At 37.8% G+C, this 20,272-nt stretch overlaps 1 protein-coding gene across 6 annotated transcripts in view; it reads right to left on the bottom strand.

The window, feature by feature from the left end:
• Positions 1-20,272, bottom strand: part of USP24 (ubiquitin specific peptidase 24) — a 147,414-nt gene that overhangs the window by 39,734 nt on the left and 87,408 nt on the right. For all 6 annotated transcript variants that reach the window (XM_063655252.1, XM_054485951.2, XM_063655254.1 and 3 more), the window contains 9 exons: positions 19,238-19,333; positions 18,895-19,123; positions 18,042-18,201; positions 17,019-17,174; positions 15,007-15,077; positions 14,157-14,317; positions 4,018-4,079; positions 1,098-1,289; positions 5-122 (listed from right to left, as the gene is read on the bottom strand). In XM_063655252.1, the coding sequence (XP_063511322.1) occupies positions 5-122; positions 1,098-1,289; positions 4,018-4,079; positions 14,157-14,317; positions 15,007-15,077; positions 17,019-17,174; positions 18,042-18,201; positions 18,895-19,123; positions 19,238-19,333 (1,245 nt within the window). The remainder of the gene's footprint in view (positions 1-4; positions 123-1,097; positions 1,290-4,017; positions 4,080-14,156; positions 14,318-15,006; positions 15,078-17,018; positions 17,175-18,041; positions 18,202-18,894; positions 19,124-19,237; positions 19,334-20,272) is intronic.

Below are 20,272 nucleotides of genomic sequence, written 5' to 3'. Positions count from 1 at the left end.
ATACTTTGGATGAAAGTCCTGTTGACTGATGGCGGCACTGCCAGCTGGAGAATGACTATTTAAAATAATTCTAGAAGCTCGGAAAAGGAAGTCATCTAACAATGGTTTAATGAGTGATGAACCTGGAATAGAGCATAATATTCATGTTGAAGATGAACACATATTTTAATTCAAAGATCCTATCTTGTGCTTTCTTATCAGAGCAGCAAAGGTACCCGAGGCCACCCAATAATAGAGCATTTAGTTTAATTTAATGTTTATTTTTTGAGCACTTACTACATGGCAAAGCTTGTGGGGTAGACTACAAAAGGGACAGAATACAAAGACAGGCAGGTGAGGGTGTGTTCCTTTATGGGCTTACAATACAGTGAAAGGAGTCAAGCTTTCACTTTAGAAACACAAGTGCCAAGGACACCACAAGGCAGAATGGTTTGAGTGAATAGTTCTTACTCTGGGCATAGGGGAATCCACATAAGGGTTTCTGAAACTTTTAAAATCTTGCCTCTTTAGTTTAAAATGATATGCCTTTCTCTCTCTGGTTAAGAATCACTCTTTTCTATGTATCCCCAGTAGCCAAGAATATTTTGTAAAGCTTGGTTTGTGTTATAAAAGAGAGAGTTAATTTTTCATTTGTCTTCTGAATACAATTTATAATACTGAATAATCTTTTACAAATTACATGTGTACCCTAGGAGAATCTCATATGTACCCCACCACTGGCGGGCAGGGGTGGTTAGGGGCTGCCTCCTCAGATGAGAATCACCCTTAAAAGAAGACAGACAGTAAATTACATATTATAAAGTACATAACAGCAAAAAGAGAAAAATCTACTTTGAATTATAATTCTTACTTGGTATTAGGAAGTTATGTGATCCAGCTATTTTGAACACTATAAAATTCTCTATGTTGTTTAATGACACAGGTAAAGTACACCTTAAGTTTGTTAGCCACTAAAATAACGGATAATTTCCTACTGTGTGAAGGGTCAATTTTCCACGGAACACTTGGCATCTATCTTATTTTCCCACCTACGCACAACACTGGCAATAACCAAGCACTGAAGAATCTGCCATGTGATAAGATGAAGCAATAATTACCAAGCATTTCCTTTTCTGCCCCACAGAGTGAAAGAAGGGTCTTGATGAGGCGTAAGTGCCCTGCCAGTAAGATGTTGTCCGCTTCACTGGTCTCACATTCAGCTGTACGATTAGGTTCAAAGTTATCCAGCCAAGTAATCTCATCTTCAAGCATGGTAGCTGGGCTGATCCTTAACTGCTCCATTTCTGAAGCTAAGAAGGAAAAAAAAATCCATTACAAAGAAAGAAGGATTTTCCTTTATGGAGTCAAAGTCCTGAATTAAAGTAAGGAAAGTCAAGCCCCAATCTTTCACTTTACAGATCTTAAAAAAACTATCATTAAGGCCGGGTGAGCTGGCTCACATCTGTAATCCCAGCACTTTGGGAGGCTGAGGCGGGCGGATCATGAGGTCAGGAGTTCGAGACCAGCCTGGCCAGCATGGTGAAACCCCGTCTCTACTAAAAATACAAAAATTGGACGGGCACGGTGGTGCATGTCTGTAGTCCTAGCTACTCGGGAGGCTGAGGCAGGAGAATTGCTTGAACCCAGTAAGCAGAGGTTGCAGTGAGCTGAGATCACGCCACTGTACTCCAGACTGGGCGAAAGAGCAAGACTCCATCTCAAAAAAAAAAACCAAAAAAAAAACCACAAAAACCCCACAAAACTGTCATTAACAAATAGTAGGTGACAGCTGCTGCCCACAGGGAATGAAGGTGCCCTCATTCATAAACCACTTATTGGTTGCCTCCTCTGTGCAGGTCACTGTGCCATATGCTGAGGCTATAAAATGAGGGAGACAAATTCCTGCTCAGAAGGAGCTCCTGGTTTGGTGGGGATTAGCAGAAGTCTCAGGAAACAAAATCTTCTAGAGAAAGAAGGGGTAGAAGGGTATAAGGAGAATCAACACTCCTGCAGTGTTACCTGAACCAAGGGAGGGCTGAGTTCTGCAAAGGAGAATGAGGTCAGAAGTACAGCTGCCAGAGTCCAGGTTTCCAAACAATGTGCCAAACTCCTGAGAACTACTCTGTTCTTTTGTATTATGTATTTCACTTGCCCCTTCAAACAAGGACTTAAAGCACAATTTCATATTGGAAGTTGAGACTGGGGAGGGGAGGAAGAGTGATTATGCTCTACTTCCACTGCACTATAGTGAGAAGCAAGCAGGGTCTCCACACGGTGAAGTGAAGAAGGACCCTTTAGGGTCAGTCAGAGCTGGACTGGGACCAGATAGAAACCCTATGTTTACCACTTACTGTATGACCTTGTTTCCTTATTTATGCAGGGTGCTGTGTATGAAGTGCTAGTGTAGGCACTGGCTTACGGAAAACACTCCAGAATTGGCAAATATTGTTTCAAGACATGTTATTACCCGAGAATTAATTCCCCTCACCTCCCAAGATGTTAACAAGAGATCCTGGGTCCCTCATTTATCACTCAACAACACAGGGGAGGTCTACATTAATAACTCGCTCATTCATTTCAAAGTTGCATGTGTGTAGCCAACTCATGATTCCTGTCCTTGCTGCAGAGCAGAAACCAAAGCCTGTATGGCTGCTGGTCAGCTTTCTCTGGGAGCCTGGGTGAAAACCAGTGTTACGTGAGACTGTTAGATGGACATGCAGTCCGCCCACTTCACTAGATCCAACAGATCTTCTCTCTGAATCAAGACACACTCTCACACTGTATTAACTCCCTCTCCACGAAACCAATTCCACTGCATTGTTCAGAGCAATGTGGCCTGTTCTTATTTTTTATTTTTTGGAGACTCTGTCTCGCTCTGTCGCCCAGGCTGGAGTGCAGTGGTGCAAGCTCTGCTCACTGTAACCTCCGCCTCCCGGGTTCAAGCAATTCTCCTTCTTCAGCCTCCCGAGCAGCTGGGATTACAGGCATGCACCACCACGCCCGGCTGATTTTGTGTTTTTGGTTTGACCATGTCGGCCAGGCTGGTCTCGAACTCCTGATCTCAAGTGATCCACCCACCTTCGCCTCCCAAAGTGCCAGGATTACAGGCGTGAGCCACCGGCGCCCGGCCACCTCCTGTTTTTGACAGACACTTATGAAACTGAGGAAGGCATCTGCCACCATAGAAATGTTGTTGAGGACTATTAGTCACTGTCTTTACGTGTCCATTACATGATGGCCTTTGTATGAAATTTCTTTTAGACTTAGGTGCTAGGAAAGAGATTTGCTTCTTTTGAGAAACTATTCTATTTCTTCTTACAGGGTATTTGAACAACTAACCATATGCTGCTTCCTTTTTACCTCTGGCCTTCAGGAACCTCACAAATTAATTCTGAGGTATTTTTTTTCCTCCTGGCCTTGACATTCTTTACCAATTGCTATTTTTGTGGATCCTGATTTTTATTTTATTAATTTCCTGTAAGCTGAAGCAAATTCTTTGTGAAGAGTGGAGAATAACAAACTCATGATCTGAACTAAAATTTACACAGAGCATTCCAACGTACATGTGCATTATTTAAGGGTAAGTACAGACAATTAAAATCTCAGCACACTAACAAAAGAATTTCTAACCGTGATACTCTACAACTAACACTAAGGAACTGACTTCTAACACTATCAACATGCCGCAACAAAGAGTCCCTCTTTCCTTCAACAATCAACCTTTAAAATTATAACAGACTACACTGGAGAGAAAGACCCTTCATAATAGTTTCATATCAGTGTAATTAAAATATGAGCCTTTGACAATTTAAAAAATCAACAAATTTTCTCAATTCATTAATGACTGGTTATGTTACACAAGAAGAGCTCACTGGTACATAGGTTTATATGCTATTTTCAAGAAAACAAGGTTCAACTTCAAACAATTGTAATTTTATTTACACCTGAGATATGTAAATCATATTTAGAAATGTCCGTGTGACTTTCTCTTCTACTCTTCCCCAGCCCCTCTCCCCTACATATTAGTCATTTACTTACTTGTCAGATCATCTAATAACTGGCATCTCAAATCAAAATACTCCATACACTGAGATAACAGTCTAAAAAACAGAAAGGTTTCAGTTACTAATAAGAGGCTGATTTGAAAATAAAAAGCATTTTCGTTGTAAGAACAAGTTCACAAAACAAGTGAGCAAGATAATTTTGGTAAGCATAACTACTTTTATATTAATTCAAATTCCATATTTTAGCAAGAAGCATATTGATTTTACTAATACAGAGATAGTAATAGAAATAACAGTGTAAAGAGAGGGAAACACTAAATCTATCACATCTTAAAATAATATATGCACTGATTGCATACATAATACACTCATTACATCCATTCATTTACATTTCAATCAGTATCTACTAAGCACCTACAAATGCCTGGAACTGTTTTGGGAGATCAGTGAACTTAAGAAGGGAGACAAACAACAAATTAGAAATATACACATTTGTCAAGTGGTAATATGCACTAAGAAGAAAAACAGAGCAGAGTAAGAAGAGAAAGAGACAGGGAAACTATTTTACAGAGGATGATCAAAGAAGCTTTTTCTGCAATTATAGTAGTGAACAGCACAGGTTTTAGAATCAGACACAAATGGGTTTTAAACCCGGCTCCCCTACTTATAGCAGCTGGATGTCCCATGGACATCTATTTCCCTTTTAACTTTTAGTTTTCTAACTTCTAAAATGCTTACTATAGTATTGGAAATAAAAAACATATGCATATACACAAACATATAGAAAAGGTTCAAGCACAAACTAATGAGGAGAATATATAATGAACCAAGAATGATGGTTATAAACAATGAAGACAATAAAACTGCCAAACTCATTAGGCCAGTCTGAGGATTAAAAGAAAAACATACATAAGCAGTTTAGTATGCTGTGTGGCATATAGTTGGCCTATGGTAACTGCTATTATTACCATACTATTTTTTTTTCCTGGTATTTAGCATGCAACTATCATCATCATACTACTGAGGGAAAATATGTACCAAACTTGGGCATTAAAAAAAGCTGTGAGACATAATTTTTTTAATTATGCAAACATATAATTAAAGATTCACTTTGATGTGAAATTAAATAGCTCTACCTTCAACATATTTTTAAGAGCTTCTTTAAGAGTATATGTTAAAACTCTCACCTAATGCTTTCTGCTTCTTTCGTAAAACTTAGAGGAACTTAATATTAAATAAAAAATTAAATCTTAACATGTACTTATATTAAGTGAACTGACTTACAAGTATAAGCACAATAGCTTTAACTTCTTAAAAATGGCTTAAACATTTATACTGAAGAATCATTCGTCTTTCAAATAAAAAGTTCATCTGTTTAGAAAAATTTTAACTAGGAAAAGTTGGAATTCTAAAGTAAAAAGTATACAAAGATAAAAGAAGAAATTTCTACAGCTTTTAATTCACATGTTTACTGGGGGAAGCCATTCTCTGAAATATCACTAAAGAATTATTTTTTATTACCATAAATATACAGCTAATGTCTAATTCAGCTTAAATCTTGATGGTAAACTATAACATAATTTTTAAGTTTTGGCTGAATTTTTAACATTTCTAAGTCACTCACAATGACCTTATCTCAGAAGCCAAAATTTTGACTTCTTTCCTAGACATTTGGAATGTTAAAACAGAAGGTTAAATGTTTCAAAATAATATTTATGTAGAAGCCGGGATATGGGGGCCAGAAATCTCTGTATATTAGAAAGTGCATGAGAATAGAACAAGTGTTAGTACACACATTTAATCCTGTAATAAAGACTTGCAAACAACAGATAAAATTATAACTATATTTGAGAAATTCTGTAGATTATACATATTATATCTAGAAAACAGAGGTATTAAAAAAAGTCAAGAATGGATCAAAGAAACCAGAGGGAAAATTAGAAAATATATTAAGACAAATGAAAACAAAAATACAACTTACCAAAAATTATGGGAAATATCAAAAGAAGTGTTATGAGATGGAAATTTATAGCTATAAATGCTTACATTTATTTTGTTAATCTTTTCAAAAAACCAGCTCCTCGATTCACTGATCTTTTGAAAGGTTCTTCGTGTCTCTATCTTCTTCAGTTCTGCTCTGATCTTAGTTATTTCTTGTCTTCTGCTAGCTTTTGAATTTGTTTGCTCTTGCTTCTCTAGTTCTTTTAATTGTGATGTTAGGGTGTCAACTGTAGATCTTTCCTGCTTTCTCCTGTGGGCATTTTAGTGCTATAAATTTGCCTCTAAACACTGCTTTAGCTGTGTCCCAGAGATTTTGGTACGTTGTGTCTTTGTTCTCATTGGTTTCAAAGAACTTATTTATTTCTGCCTTAATTTCATTATTTACCCAGCAGTCATTCAGGAGCAGGTTGTTCAGTTTCCATGTAGTTGTGCAATTCTGAGTGAGTTTCTTAATCCTGAGTTCTAATTTGATTGCACTGTGGTCTGAGAGATTGTTATGATTTCCATTCTTTTGCTGAGGAGTGTTTTACTTCCAATTATGTGGTCAATTTTAGAATAAGTGCAATGTGGTGCTGAAAAGAATGTATATTTTGTTGATTTGGGGTGGAGAGTTCTGTAGATGTCTATTAGGTCTGCTTGGTCTAGAGCTGAGTTCAAGTCCTGAATATCCTTATTAATTTGCTGTCTCATTGATCTGTCTAATATTGACAGTGGGGTGTTAAAGTCTCCCACTATTATTGTGTGGGAGTCTAAGTCTCTTTGTAGGTCTCTAAGAACTTGCTTTATGAATCTGGGTGCTCCTGTATTTGGTGTGTATATATTTAGGACAGTTAGCTCTTTTTGTTGCATTGATCTCGTTACCATTGTGTAATACCCTTCTTTGTCTTTTTTTGACCTTTGTTGGTTTAAAGTCTGTTTTATCAGAGACTAGGATTGTAACCCCTGCTTTTTTTTGCTTTCCATTTGCTTGGGAAATATTCCTAGACTGCTAGCCAGATTAATAAAGAAGAAAAGAGAGAAGAATCAAGCAGACAGAATAAAAAATGATAAAGAATATATTACCACTGATCCCACAGAAACACAAACTACCATCAGAGAATACTATAAACACCTCTACACAAAGAAACTAGAAATCTGTAAGAAATGGATAAATTCCCAGACACATACACCCTCCCAAGACTAAACCAAGAAGATGTCGAATCTCTGAATAGACCAATAACAAGTTCTGAAATGGAGGCAGTAATTAATAGCCTACCAACCAAAAAAGGCCCAGGACCAGATGGATTCACAGCTGAATTCTACCAGAGGTACAAAGAGGAGCTGGTACCATTCCTTCTGAAACTATTCCAAACGATAGAAAAAGAGGGACTCCTCCCTAACTCATTTTATGAGGTCAGCACCATCCTGATACCAAAACCTGGCAGAGACACAACAAAAAAAAGAAAATTTCGGGCCAATATCCCTGATGACATCGATGCGAAAATCCTCAATAAAATACTGGCAAACTGATTCCAGTAGCACATCAAAAAGCTATCCACCACGATCAAGTTGGCTTTATCCCTGGGATGCAAGGCTGGTTCAACATATGCAATAAACTAGGTATTGATGGAACATATCTCAAAATAATAAGAGCTATTTATGACAAACTCACAGCCAATATCATACTGAATGGGCAAAAGTTGGAAGCATTCCCTTTGAAAACTGGCACAAGACAAGAATGACCTCTCTCATCACTCTTATTTAACATAGTATTGGAAGTTCCGGCCAGGGCAATCAGGCAAGAGAAAGAAATAAAGGGTATTCAAATAGGAAGACAGGAAGTCAAATTGTCTCTGTTTGCAGATGACATGATTGTATATTTAGAAAACCCCATCTTCTCTCAGGCCAAAATCTCCTTAAGCAACTTCAGCAAAGTCTCAGGATACAAAATCAATGTGCAAAATCACAAGCATTCCTATACGCGAATAATAAACAAACAGACAAATCATGAGTGAACTCCCATTCACAATTACTACAAAGAGAAAAAAATACCTAGGAATACAACTTACAAGGCATGTGAAGGACTTCTTCAAGGAGAACTACAAACCACTGCTCAAGGAAATAAGAGAGGACACAAACAAATGGAAAAACATTCCATGCTCGTGCATAGGAAGAATCAATATTGTGAAAATGGCCATGCTGCCCAAAGTAATTTATAGATTCAATGCTATCCCCCTACATCAAGCTACCACTGACTTTCTTCACAGAATTAGAGAAAACTACTTTAAATTTCATATGGAATCAAAACAGAATCTGTATAGCCAAGACAATCCTAAGCAAAAAGAAGAAAGCTGGAGGCATCATGCTACCTAACTTCAAACTATACTACAAGGCTACAGTAACCAAAACAGCATGGTACTGTACCAAAACAGATATACAGACCAATGGAACAGAACAGAAGCCTCAGAAATAACGCCACACATCTACTACAACTATCTGATCTTCGACACACCTGACAAAAACAAGCAATGGGGAAATGATTCCCTATTTAATAAATGTTTTTGGGAAAACTGTCTAGCTATATGCTGAAAACTGAAACTGGACCCCTTCCTTACACTTTATACAAAAATTAACTCAAGATGGATTAAAGACTTAAATGTAAGACCTAAAACCATAAAAACCCTACAAGAAAACCTAGGCGATATCATTCAGGACATAGGCATGGGCAAGGATTTCATGACTAAAACACCAAAAGCAATGGCAACAAAAGCCAAAATTGACAAATGGGATATAATTAAATGAAAGAGCTTCTGCACAGCAAAAGAAACTATCATCAGAGTGAACAGGCAACCTATAGAATGGGAGAAAATTTTTGCAATCTATCCATCTGACAAAGGGCTAATATCCAGATTCTAAAAAGAACTTAAACAAACTTACAAGACAAAAACAACTCCATCGAAAAGTGGGCAAAGGATATGAACAGACACTTCTCAAAAGAAGACATTTATGTGGTCAACAAACATGAAAAAAAGCTCATGATCACTGTAGAGAAATGCAAATCAAAATCGCAATGAGATACCATCTCACATCAGTTAGAATGGCGATCATTGAAAAGTCAGGAAACAACAGATGCTGGAGAGGATATGGTGAAATGCTTTTACACTGTTGGTGGGAGTGTAAATTAGTTCAATCATTGTGGAGACAGTGTGGCAATTACTTAAAGATCTAGAACCAGAAATACCATTTGACCCAGCAATCCCATTACTGGATATATACCCAAAGGATTGTAAATCATTCTACTATAAAGACACATGCACGGGTATGTCTATTGCAGCACTGTTCACAATAGCAAAGACTTGGAACCAACCCAAATGCCCATCAATGATAGACTGGATAAAGAAAATGTGGCACATATACACCATGGAATACTATGTGGCCATAGAAAAGGATGAGTTCATACGCTTTGCAGGGACACAGATGAAGCTGGAAATCATCATTCTCAGCAAACTAACACAAGAACAGAAAACCAAGCACTGCATGTTCTCACTCATAAGTGGGAGCTGAATAATGAGAACACATGGACACAGGGAGGGGAACACCACACACCAGAGCCTGTCGGGGGGTGGTGGGCTAGGGGAGGGATAGCATTAAGAGAAAATACCTAATGTAGATGACGGGTTGATAGGTGCAGCAAACCACTATGGCACTTGTATACCTATGTAACAAACCTGCACGTTCTGCACATGTATCCCAGAACTTAAAGTATAATTAAAAATAAATAAATAAATGCTTACATTAAAAACAAGAAAAGGATTCAATTGACAACCTAACTTTACACCTAAGGAACTAGAAAAAGAAGAACAAACCAAACTTAAAGCTAGTAAAAGGAAGGAAATAACAAAGATTAGAGTGGAAATAAATAAAATAAAGAATGGTAAAACAATACCAAAAAGAAAAAAAAAATCAATGAAACAAAAAGTTGGCTCTTTGAAAAGATGAACAAAACCAACAAACCTTTAGGTAGACTAACTAAGACAAAAAAGGGAGAAGGATCAAATTACTAAGCTCAGAAATGAAAGTGGGTACATAACTACCAATTTTACAGAAATGGAAAGGATATAAGAGAGTACTGTAAGCAACTGTATGCCAACAAATTAACCTAGATGAAGTAGACAAATTCCTAGCAACACAAAACCTACCACGATTGAATCAGGAAGAAACAGAAAAGGTAAATAAATCTATTCAGCAAAGAGACTGAATTGGTAATCAAAAAAAAAAACCAAAACAAAAAAAACACAACAAACTCCCAACAAAGAAAAGCCCTGGACCAGATGGCTTCACTGGTGAATTCTACCAAATATTTAAAGAATTACCACCAAGACTTCTCAAGCTCTTTCAAAAAACTGAAGAGGAGGTAATACTTCCTGACTTATTCTATGACACCAGTATTACCCTGATACAAAAGCCAGAAAAAGACACCACAAGAAAACTACAGACCGATATCCCTTATGAATGCTAATGCAAAAATCTTCAACAAAATACTATCAAATCAAAGGAGTGCATTTAAAGGATTACACCCCATGAACAAGTGGGATTGACTCCTGGAATTCAAGTATGGTCCAGGGTACGAAAATCAACGTAATCTCATATTAAGGGAAAGAAAGAAAAAGACCCACATGATTATCTCAATCAAAGCAGAAAAAGCATTTGATAAAATTTAACTCACTTTCATGATAAAAACACTTAACAAATTACAAATAGAAGGAAACTACCTCAACACAATAAAGCCAGATATGAAAAACTCACAGCTAACATACTCAATGCTGAATGACTGAAAGCTTTTATCCTAAGAGCAGAAACAAAGATGCCCACTTTTACCACTTCTATTCAACATAGTATTGAAGGTTTCAGCCACAGCAATTAGGCAAGAAAAAGAACTAAAAGACATCCATATTGAAAAGGGAGTAAAATTATCTGTTAACAGATGACATGTTACTATATATGGAAAGCCCTAAAGTTTCTGCAAAAGAAACTGTCAGAACTAATAAATAAATTCAGCGAAGTTGCAGCATACAGAATCAACACAAAAATCAGTTGTGTTTCTTATACTAACAATGATCAAACTGAAAAACAAATCAACAATTCCACTTACAATAGCATCAAAAAGAATAAAATACTTAGGAACCAACTTAAATCAAGGAAATGAAATACTTGTACAGTGAAATCTACAAACATTGCTGAAAGAAATTAAAGATGACATAATGAAAAGACATCTTGTGTTCAAGGATTGAAAGAAAATCTTGTTAAGATGTCATTACTATTCAAAGTCACCTACAGGTTCAATGAAATCTCTATGAAAATGCCAAATACATTTGCAAAAATAGAAAAACCCATTCTAAAATTCACATGGACTCTCCAAGTAGCCAAATCAATCCTGAAAAAGAGGAACAAGGCTGAAAGACTCATACTTCCTGATTTTAAACTTAGTACAATACTACAGTAATCAAAACAGTGTTATATTGGTATAAAGACAGACATAGACCAATGGAATAGAAATATAGAACTCAAAAATATGGTCCTGATTTTCATCAAGGGCACCAAAACCATTCAACAGGGAAAGGATAGTATTTTTAAAAAGTGGCACTAGGAAAACTGGATATTCACATGGAAAAAAATGAAGTCAGACCCTTACCTTACACCATATGCAAAACTAAACTCAAAATGGATCAAACACCTAAATGTAAGAACTGAAACTATAAAACCCTTAGAAGAAAATGGGGAAAACTTTGTGACATAGGATTTGGCCATAATTTCCTGGCTATGACAGCAAAAACACAGGTAACTAAAGAGAAAATACATACGTAGGACACCATCAAGAGAGCTAAAAGACAACCCACAGATTGGGAGAAAATATCTGCATAACATATCATCTGATAAGGGATCAATATTCAGGATATACAAAGAATTCCACAACAAATAATCCAATTTAAAAATGAGCAAAGGTCTTAAAATAGATGTTTCTCTGAAGAAGATATATGAATGGCCAACAAGCACATGATAAGACGCTCAACATTAGTTATCAAGGAAATGCAAACTGAAACCACAGATGCCAATTCACATGCACTGGGACAGCTACTATCAAAAACAAAACGAAACAAAAACAAAAACAAAAATCCTAGAAAACAACAAGCGTTGGCTAAGATGTGGAGAAATGAGAATCCTTGTACATTGCTGGTGGGAAAGTAAAATGGTACAGCCATTGTGGCAAACAGTATGGTGGTTCCACAAAGAAATCAAACACAGAATTACTAAATGATCTAGCAATTCCACTTCTGGGTATACACCCAAAAGAACTGAAAACAGGGATTCACACAGATATTTGCATACCCATGTTTGTAGCTGCATTCACAACGGCCAAAAGGTGGAAACACCCAAATGTTCATCTATGGATGAATGGATATACAAATATGGTTTACACATACAATGATATATAATTCAGCCTTAAAAAGGAAGGAAATTCTGATTCATGCTACAACATGAATAAACCTTAAGGACATTATGCTAAGTGAAATCAGCCAGACATACAAGGACAAATACTGTCTGATTCCACTTATATGAGGTACCTAGAGTCGTCAAATCCTTAGAGACAGAAAGTAGAATGGTGGTTGCCGTGAGATGGGGGAGGGAGAACAGGGAGTTATTGTTCAATGGATACAGAGTTTCAGTTTAGGATGACAAAAGAGTTTTGGAAATAGACAGTTGTGATGGTTGCATCACAATGTGTGTGTACTTAATGTCGCAGAATTGTATACCTCATGGTAAATTTTATGTTATGTATATTTACCACAATAAAAAAAATTTAGCAATTCAAAAAAAAACTACATGTCTTTGAACAGTCTGTTTACATTCTTTGCCCCTTTTTAACCTGGCTGTTGGTCTTTTGCTTAATAATTTATAATAGTTATATATACAGATATATATATCTCAAATTAGCTTATTGTCTGTCATGTATGTTGCAGATTTTATTTTCCGAGTTCGGTGATTGACTTTTGACTTTGAGGCATCTTTTTCCTATATAGAAAATTTTAACTTTTATGGAGTCAAATTTATCAGTCTTTTATTTATTTTTTATTTTTTTATTTTTATTTTTTTTTGAGACGGAGTCTCGCTCTGTCACCCAGGCTGGAGTGCAGTGGAGCGATCTCGGCTCACTGCAAGCTCCGCCTCCCGGGTTCATGCCATTCTCCTGCCTCAGTTTCCCGAGTAGCTGGGACTACAGGCACCCGCCACCGTGCTCGGCTAATTTTTGTATTTTTAGTAGAGACAGGGTTTCACCGTGTTAGCCAGGATGGTCTCGATCTCCTGACCTCGTGATCCGCCCGCCTCGGCCTCCCAAAGTGCTGGGATTGCAGGCGTGAGCCACGGTGCCCGGCCTCAGTCTTTTATTTAATGACTTCTTCATGGGCATAGTGTTTCAGTTTAGGATGATGCAAAAGTTTTGGAGATGGACCTAATTTATAAAGCACATAAACAACGAAAGGAAACAATGACTTCACAAATCTCCATGACACTTTATAAGCCCCATAGTAGGGGCCGTGTGGTAAAAGTGAGTTAGAAAAAGTCGTATGAACTTGAGGTCAATGTGAGACCCCTACCTCCTATCCTGGGACTAGACTGAGGAGCACATGCATGCAGGCTCACCTGTAGAGGTAAGATGAGGCAGGCAGAATAGTCATTGCATGAGCTTGGACTACAAGCTCTCTGACATACTGAAGCATGTATAAAACCAAGAAGGCAAGCTAGGAGGATACCCTGGCTACCTCTAGACATGGAGCTACAAGATATCTGCACTGAAAAAATGATGCACAAGCGGAGAGAATCAGTATAACCTTTACACAGTGACCGGGCTCCAATAATTCCAGGCTCTCACCAATCAGGTGAGCTCCTTTTTCTCTCTGGGGTAGATGAATCACATGGGGTGAAGTGAGAACTAGGGATATGGAGAAGAAGGCCTGGTAGTGTTTCTTCTAACCCTCCTATCCAAATGCCGTCTTTCAGGACCCAAATGTCAGAAGAAGAAAGGAGAAATTCTAGTCATCTCAATAACGCACTGTGGACTTTAGGGGAGCAGCACACAAATTATCATTTATCCTCTCTCTGTATAAGGTGAGCTTTTCCATTTTTATTACCTACCTCTGATTGACTCCTCTCATAATACTAGTTGGAGACCAGAGAGGCAGCTGAGCCGTGAGGATGACGCCTAGAAGAAACTGATTTGGCTTCTGCACATCTGGATGTGCTGATGTGTCTGTCTGACTAAGAGTGTACAGCTGATCACAGGCAACCCGGCGAATCTGAAATTACACGATCAGCAGCCAAGGACAGACATGAATCAACATGTTGAGACTGCTTAAAAAGTGATTTTCTTCCAAAGTCCAGCCTATTTAGTCACTCAAGTTATTGAAGGATACTAGAAAGGTATGAGAGTTTCAGTTTTTCATGGTAAGGTTTCCATTGAATAAACTTTGGCTAATTAAAACCCACTGTGGTTTGGGAACTGATTTCCCAAATTATTCTACTATTCTACTCTACTCAATAGGTTTATAACTTAATGTAAATGAAAATAATAAAAAAAGAAAGTTTAAGTTAATCCTCAAGGTCATGTAAGAATGTCAGAACTATAATATCTAATGAAAGTTTATGGGTTGAGGTTGATCTTTCCTGATTCTGACCAACAACGTGGATGCTTAATGCCAGCTGCCCTTGTGAGCTATGGATGTCAGACACTGGTTGTAACGTTGTTCTAAACAAAAATAACTTACTAACATTAGTCTCATAACTTTTGGTGGCATATGGAGGAGGTAGAAGGAAAGGCAGTAGAGTCCAAATGGTTACTTTTCTTTCATGGTCTGCAGCCCCTTTGTACACTCCCTGAGAGCACTCAATGCCACTCCTGTATTCCCGACAATGTCACAGGTAGTTGAGAGAGCTCACAAAACAACAGGACCAAAGGAGTTTTGTAAGTAATGTGAAAAATCCTTACCTCAGCACTTGGTGATCCGAGCAGAATATCAATGATGAAATCAGCAACACAGGGCAAGTTATAGAAAGATGCTAACAAGAAGAAATGGGGGATGTGGGTGTGTGAAACAAGTTAGGTAATGCATTTTCAAATTTTGATTAATTTCTTAAGCTCAACTTAAGCATAAGCTCATCTCTTTTACATACAATAATTCAGGACCTTTTACAATTGCTTTCATGCCTGTCCATTTACCCCATAAAATACTAAATTGTTTAAGAGAAGAAATCATGTCTTATTTTTGTGCTCCATATTTTAGCACAATGCCTTGCACATACCAGTTACAGAATAAATGTTTTGCCTTGATAAACTACCTATAGTTGCAAACTATAAAATATACCCTAAAATAAACTTACAAATGATAACAGATAAAAGCTTGGAGGGAAGTTATCATTTTTTCATCTTGATTTGAAAATATCTCTAAGTTAAACAATTCTAGGAAAATTAAACGAAATCAAACAGCTAAGAGTAGGATTAGTACACTTTTTAAAAGTGGAGTTGCTAAAACTTCATTTCTGAATATTTATTTATTGAGAATCTACTACACATCAGTGTTTGGGGGCTGGAGATTCCTCAGGGAACAAAACGAATGAAAGTCTCTGTCCTCATGGAGCTTTCAATCTAGTTGGGGAGGAGATAATGACAATAAACACAATAAATAAGTAGATTATTTTGCATGTTATAAAATGATAAATGTTACAGGAAAAAAATAAGGTAAGGAGTCTGGGCAGTGCAGGGGCAAGAAGAGCATTGTAATTTTTTTAAAGGTGGTCAGGGCATGTCTCAGTAAACATACTGGAAAGTGGGAACAAACAGCCAGTGTAAGGGAAGGAATGTATGCTGGCTGCTGGAAGAACAGCAAGGAGCCCAGGGTGGCCGAAGCACAGTGAGTAAAGGGGAAAGTAGAAGCAAAGGCACAGAAGTATCAAGTGGTACACAGTGTCCACCCCCTTGTAAAGATAAAGATTTGGCTTTTACTTGGTGAACTGAGAAGCCACTGGAAGGCTTTGAAAGAGGAGTGATGTACTCTGACTTAAAATTTAGAAGGTCCACCCTGGTTGCTGAATAGAGAATAAACTGCAAGGCAGAAGCAGGGAGATGAGTTAGGGCACTCTTGCTATAGTCCAAGTAGGAAGCAATGGCAGCTCAGAGGGCACCAACAGTGAAAGGGGTGTTAAGGGGTAGAATCTAGAGAGGGCTTGAAGGGGGATATGCTGACAGATTAGAAGTAGGGGGTGAAAAAAAGATATCAAAGATGAAGCCAAGGTTTTTGGCCAGAGCAACCGGAAGAACAGAACTGCTTTTAAGTTGAGAAAACTCTAGGATGATATGGGCAGGATTAGAGGAGCTCAGTTCTGGAAATGAGAAGTTCGGGATGTCTATTTGATATCCAACTGGAGATATCAGGACAGTGGTACAGGCCATAGACCCAAATTTAGGTGTTGTCAACATATAGATGGAATTTAAAACTGTGAAACTGCACGAGATCACCAAGGGAATGAATGGAGATAGAGAAGAGACGATGAGGAGCTGAGCCCTGGGGTGCTCTCATGTTAGAGAATGATTAGTAATGGTCCCCATTCACCAAAGCCAACAATAAAGATGACAGGGCAAATCTTAAGTTACACAATTTTTAATACTAGAGTCATTATCAGGAATTGATATAAATTGTAATTCTGTAATTTATGAACTAGTAAATTTGGGCTCTTTGAATTCCTCAACTAGACAGCAAGCTCGTGGTGTGCAGACATACTGCTCTGGTGACAGCAACTGTGGAACCTCATACAGAAGGTGCTCAATAAATATTTCTTCAGAATGAGCTACTTTAGCATTATTCTTAGCTACACCACATGCCAACTTCCGACCTTTTTCATTTCGACTAATGGGACCTTATCTAGGAAGAAATGTAAATAATTCCCAACAGAAACTTGGCCTTTCCCTGAAAGAGATTAATCACAAACAAGCCTCTAGCATACCCAGTTGCTGGCTCCGAAGCTGTAGGCACGTAACAAGAAGAGACAAAGCCTCTCCCGCAATCAGCGAGTCTTTGGTGGATACAGACTGTTGTCGAACACAGATTCCTGCATGCAGGGCTACTGGTTCTCCTTCACTTCCAGAGCTGCAATTGCTTCCTGAAAATAGGTAAGCAGAAATTTACTGTGGATCCTACAGGAACTATGCAATATTTTAATCTTTTTACTGTATGTTCCAGAATCCTCATGTGACATTAAATACTTCAAGAAAAGCACTTAGGTCCAAGAAGCAAGAGAGATTTAACACTGTATTTGAAACACTCTCACTACTTTTTCTTTAAAACACATTTGCAGGCAATCAAAATGTGTTCACAAGGCAAAACTAATTTCAGGTGATAGAAGTGAAAATAGCGCAATTTTGTGGGCATGAGGGAAACCTCCAGAGGATATCAGAAATGTTTTCTACCTTGTAACTTGATGTAGATGGGTCATATGCATACAAAAATCCTAAAAATCTCATACACTTTACTGTCTGCACTTTACTGTATATATGTCAAAATTTTAAAAACTTCCTTTATTATTGAGGTATTTCTAAAATAGAGATTGAGCAGGAAGACCAAACAAAGCTGGGAAATAAGGCTATATTTTAAAGAGGCCTAATGAAAAATAAACTGGCAAACCAACAAAAGAACTGTTTTCCAGGACTGAATTCTAAATGAATTTGTATTATTGCCACAATGATTGGTTTCATGACACTTTTATACTCAGCTAAGCTAAAAACTGTTGATTTGGTTTCTTCACTTACTCTATGTGTTTATAAATATTTTTCTTCTTAAGTGAAACATGACATACATATAGGAACATACATAAATACTAAGTGTATACAGAGCTTGATGAATTTTTACTCATGCTCACAAGCAAGAGAAGAGGGTCTCCCATTTTTGTGACTCTGGCAAACCTACACAGAGAATTCTTATGGTTATTTCTTACTCAGTGTTCTTATTACTGTCTCTTTGTAATCAGTACCTGAACTGCTGAGTCTGTTTCGAATTCCAGCAGGACACAGGGAATTACTTTCTTTAATTGGCTGGCTACTCCCAACAAGATCAAGCCGTCCTGCAGCTGCAGCCCATGACAATCTCATGAAGCAAGCCACAGTAGAAGTGAAATCACTTACTTCCATCGTCTAAAGAATGGAACAAGTTATTATGAGAAAAAGCAATACTTGAACACATGCCCTGACATCTACAACCTTCTTACAGGTCTCAGTTTCATAAACCTCCTTTCCCTCCAAGGTCATCCAGAAGGAGGGCCTTTCTCAAGCTGCCATCCTGCTCAAGGGCTTTCAATCTCTCTTTTTTATCTGTAAAACAGATTGATCTTCATGCTGTGGCTTCAAATTACGCTTTACCAATTTTTTCACTTTCTCCCTTTCCCACATACTATGACCTCGTGACCTCCCATAAGCTCTGGTATTGTCTCTAGTTTGCATATGTGCTCCCTTTTGCTTGAACAAATCTCCTTTCTCCAGCTTTCTAAGTACTTATCTCTGTATATCTAATCCTCATCTGTTCTTCAAGGCCTAGCTCAAATGCCATCTATAACATAAAAATCACCCATCACAGCCACAGGTGAAGGAAATTATTTTACCTACTTTGAAGACACACAGAATGCTTTGTCTTGTAGTTTTATAATACTTGATACTTTCTACCTGGAATTATAGTTATTTCTACCCTAGTGATCTCTTTTTAAGTCACCACAAATTTCTTGAAGGCAATATTCATGTCTTAATCATTTTTATATCCCCATAGCACCTCTTCCTAAACAGGACATTCTGAATAAGAGGTACTAAAATGTCTTGAATACACAAATCACTTACTTGTATTGCAACTCGAGCAGCAGGGATGATTTCCTCAACCCTAATAGAAGACCTATCAGACACTGACAACTGTCGGTAGGATGACTTTTCTGGGGTACCACATAAGGACATCTGTCTGCTTGTCTGCCGGCTGACATTTCGGAATGGGCGGGAAGAAAGTGCTTCTATGCCATCTTTGGTGAGGTCTTCATCTAATAACGTGGGCATTGTTTGTCCGACAAGTAAAAATCTTAAAAAGAAACAGCTAGACTTATTCTGAGTCCATTCATACTATTTAAAAACATGATTTGAGAAGAAATAGTCAAGTATTGCCTGGTGAGACTAATGCAATATATTCACATACCTTGCAAGCTGTAGACAGATGGAATAAACACCCTGCCTTGTTTCATAGTCTACTTCTGATGGGATGGAGTCTCTCTGCATGACATTTACAACCAAACTTCAAAAAGAAGAAAAAAAGGCAGGTTATTAAAGACTTCTATTTTCTTCATTTTAAATTTTCCATAAGTAATCAGTCATCAATATTATCAATTACTTAGTTTCTACACGATTGTCATAAAAAGAGCCTACATATATCTATCATAATAATTTCCTGTGATACCTATAAGCTTCCTAACTATTCTCCCTGCTTCTGCTCTTGACTCTCCACCTTCCAAACCTATTTTCAAAAGACCCATCAGGGTGATCCTTGGAAAATTTAACTCAGATCATGGCACTCCTCTGCACAAAAACCTTCAATGGTTTCCTATTTCCTATGCTGCAAAACAGCAGTCTTCACAGTAGCCTACAAGATCCTTCATAACTTGACCTCTGGTATCTCTGCAATGTCATGTCCCAGACCTCTGTCTCATTTGAGAATGGGAAACACTGCCTCATTCACTCTGCCCCAACCACACTGGCCTCCTGTGGCCTCTGCCGGCATCAGGCAGGTCCCCACGCATGGGTGTGCGCTGGCTGCTCCTCTGAAAAGCTTTCTCCTGGGTCTTGCTCCCTTATCTCCTTCAGGTGTTTGCTAGATGTCACCCCAGTGAAGCTTTTCCTGATCACCCTACTGAAAACCACAGCCCCCGAATCCCTGCTTCCTTCTTTATTTTTCTCTACAGCTCTCCTCACCATCTGACACATACTTTTACTTAGGTTAATTGTCTCCCCCTCTAGACTGTAAGCTTCATGAGGATGTGGATTTTGGTCTAATCTACTCACTGCTCTGTTCTCATTGCTTAGAACAATATCTGGTACATGAATTAAATGACATACACACATAAGCCAAATGTTTAATGCCTTTATTTTGACAGCCCTGTAAATGGCTGAGTGATGTGAAAGGAGTTTTTACTAAAAACACCTCTACAGTGTGGAATACAGAATAAAGCTACACATG

The sequence above is a fragment of the Pongo pygmaeus genome, chromosome 1 (assembly GCF_028885625.2).
Source record: "Pongo pygmaeus isolate AG05252 chromosome 1, NHGRI_mPonPyg2-v2.0_pri, whole genome shotgun sequence".
NCBI lineage: Eukaryota > Metazoa > Chordata > Mammalia > Primates > Hominidae > Pongo > Pongo pygmaeus.
The sequence above is the reverse complement of the archived record's forward strand: the minus strand, read 5'-3'. Positions and strand labels throughout refer to the sequence as shown.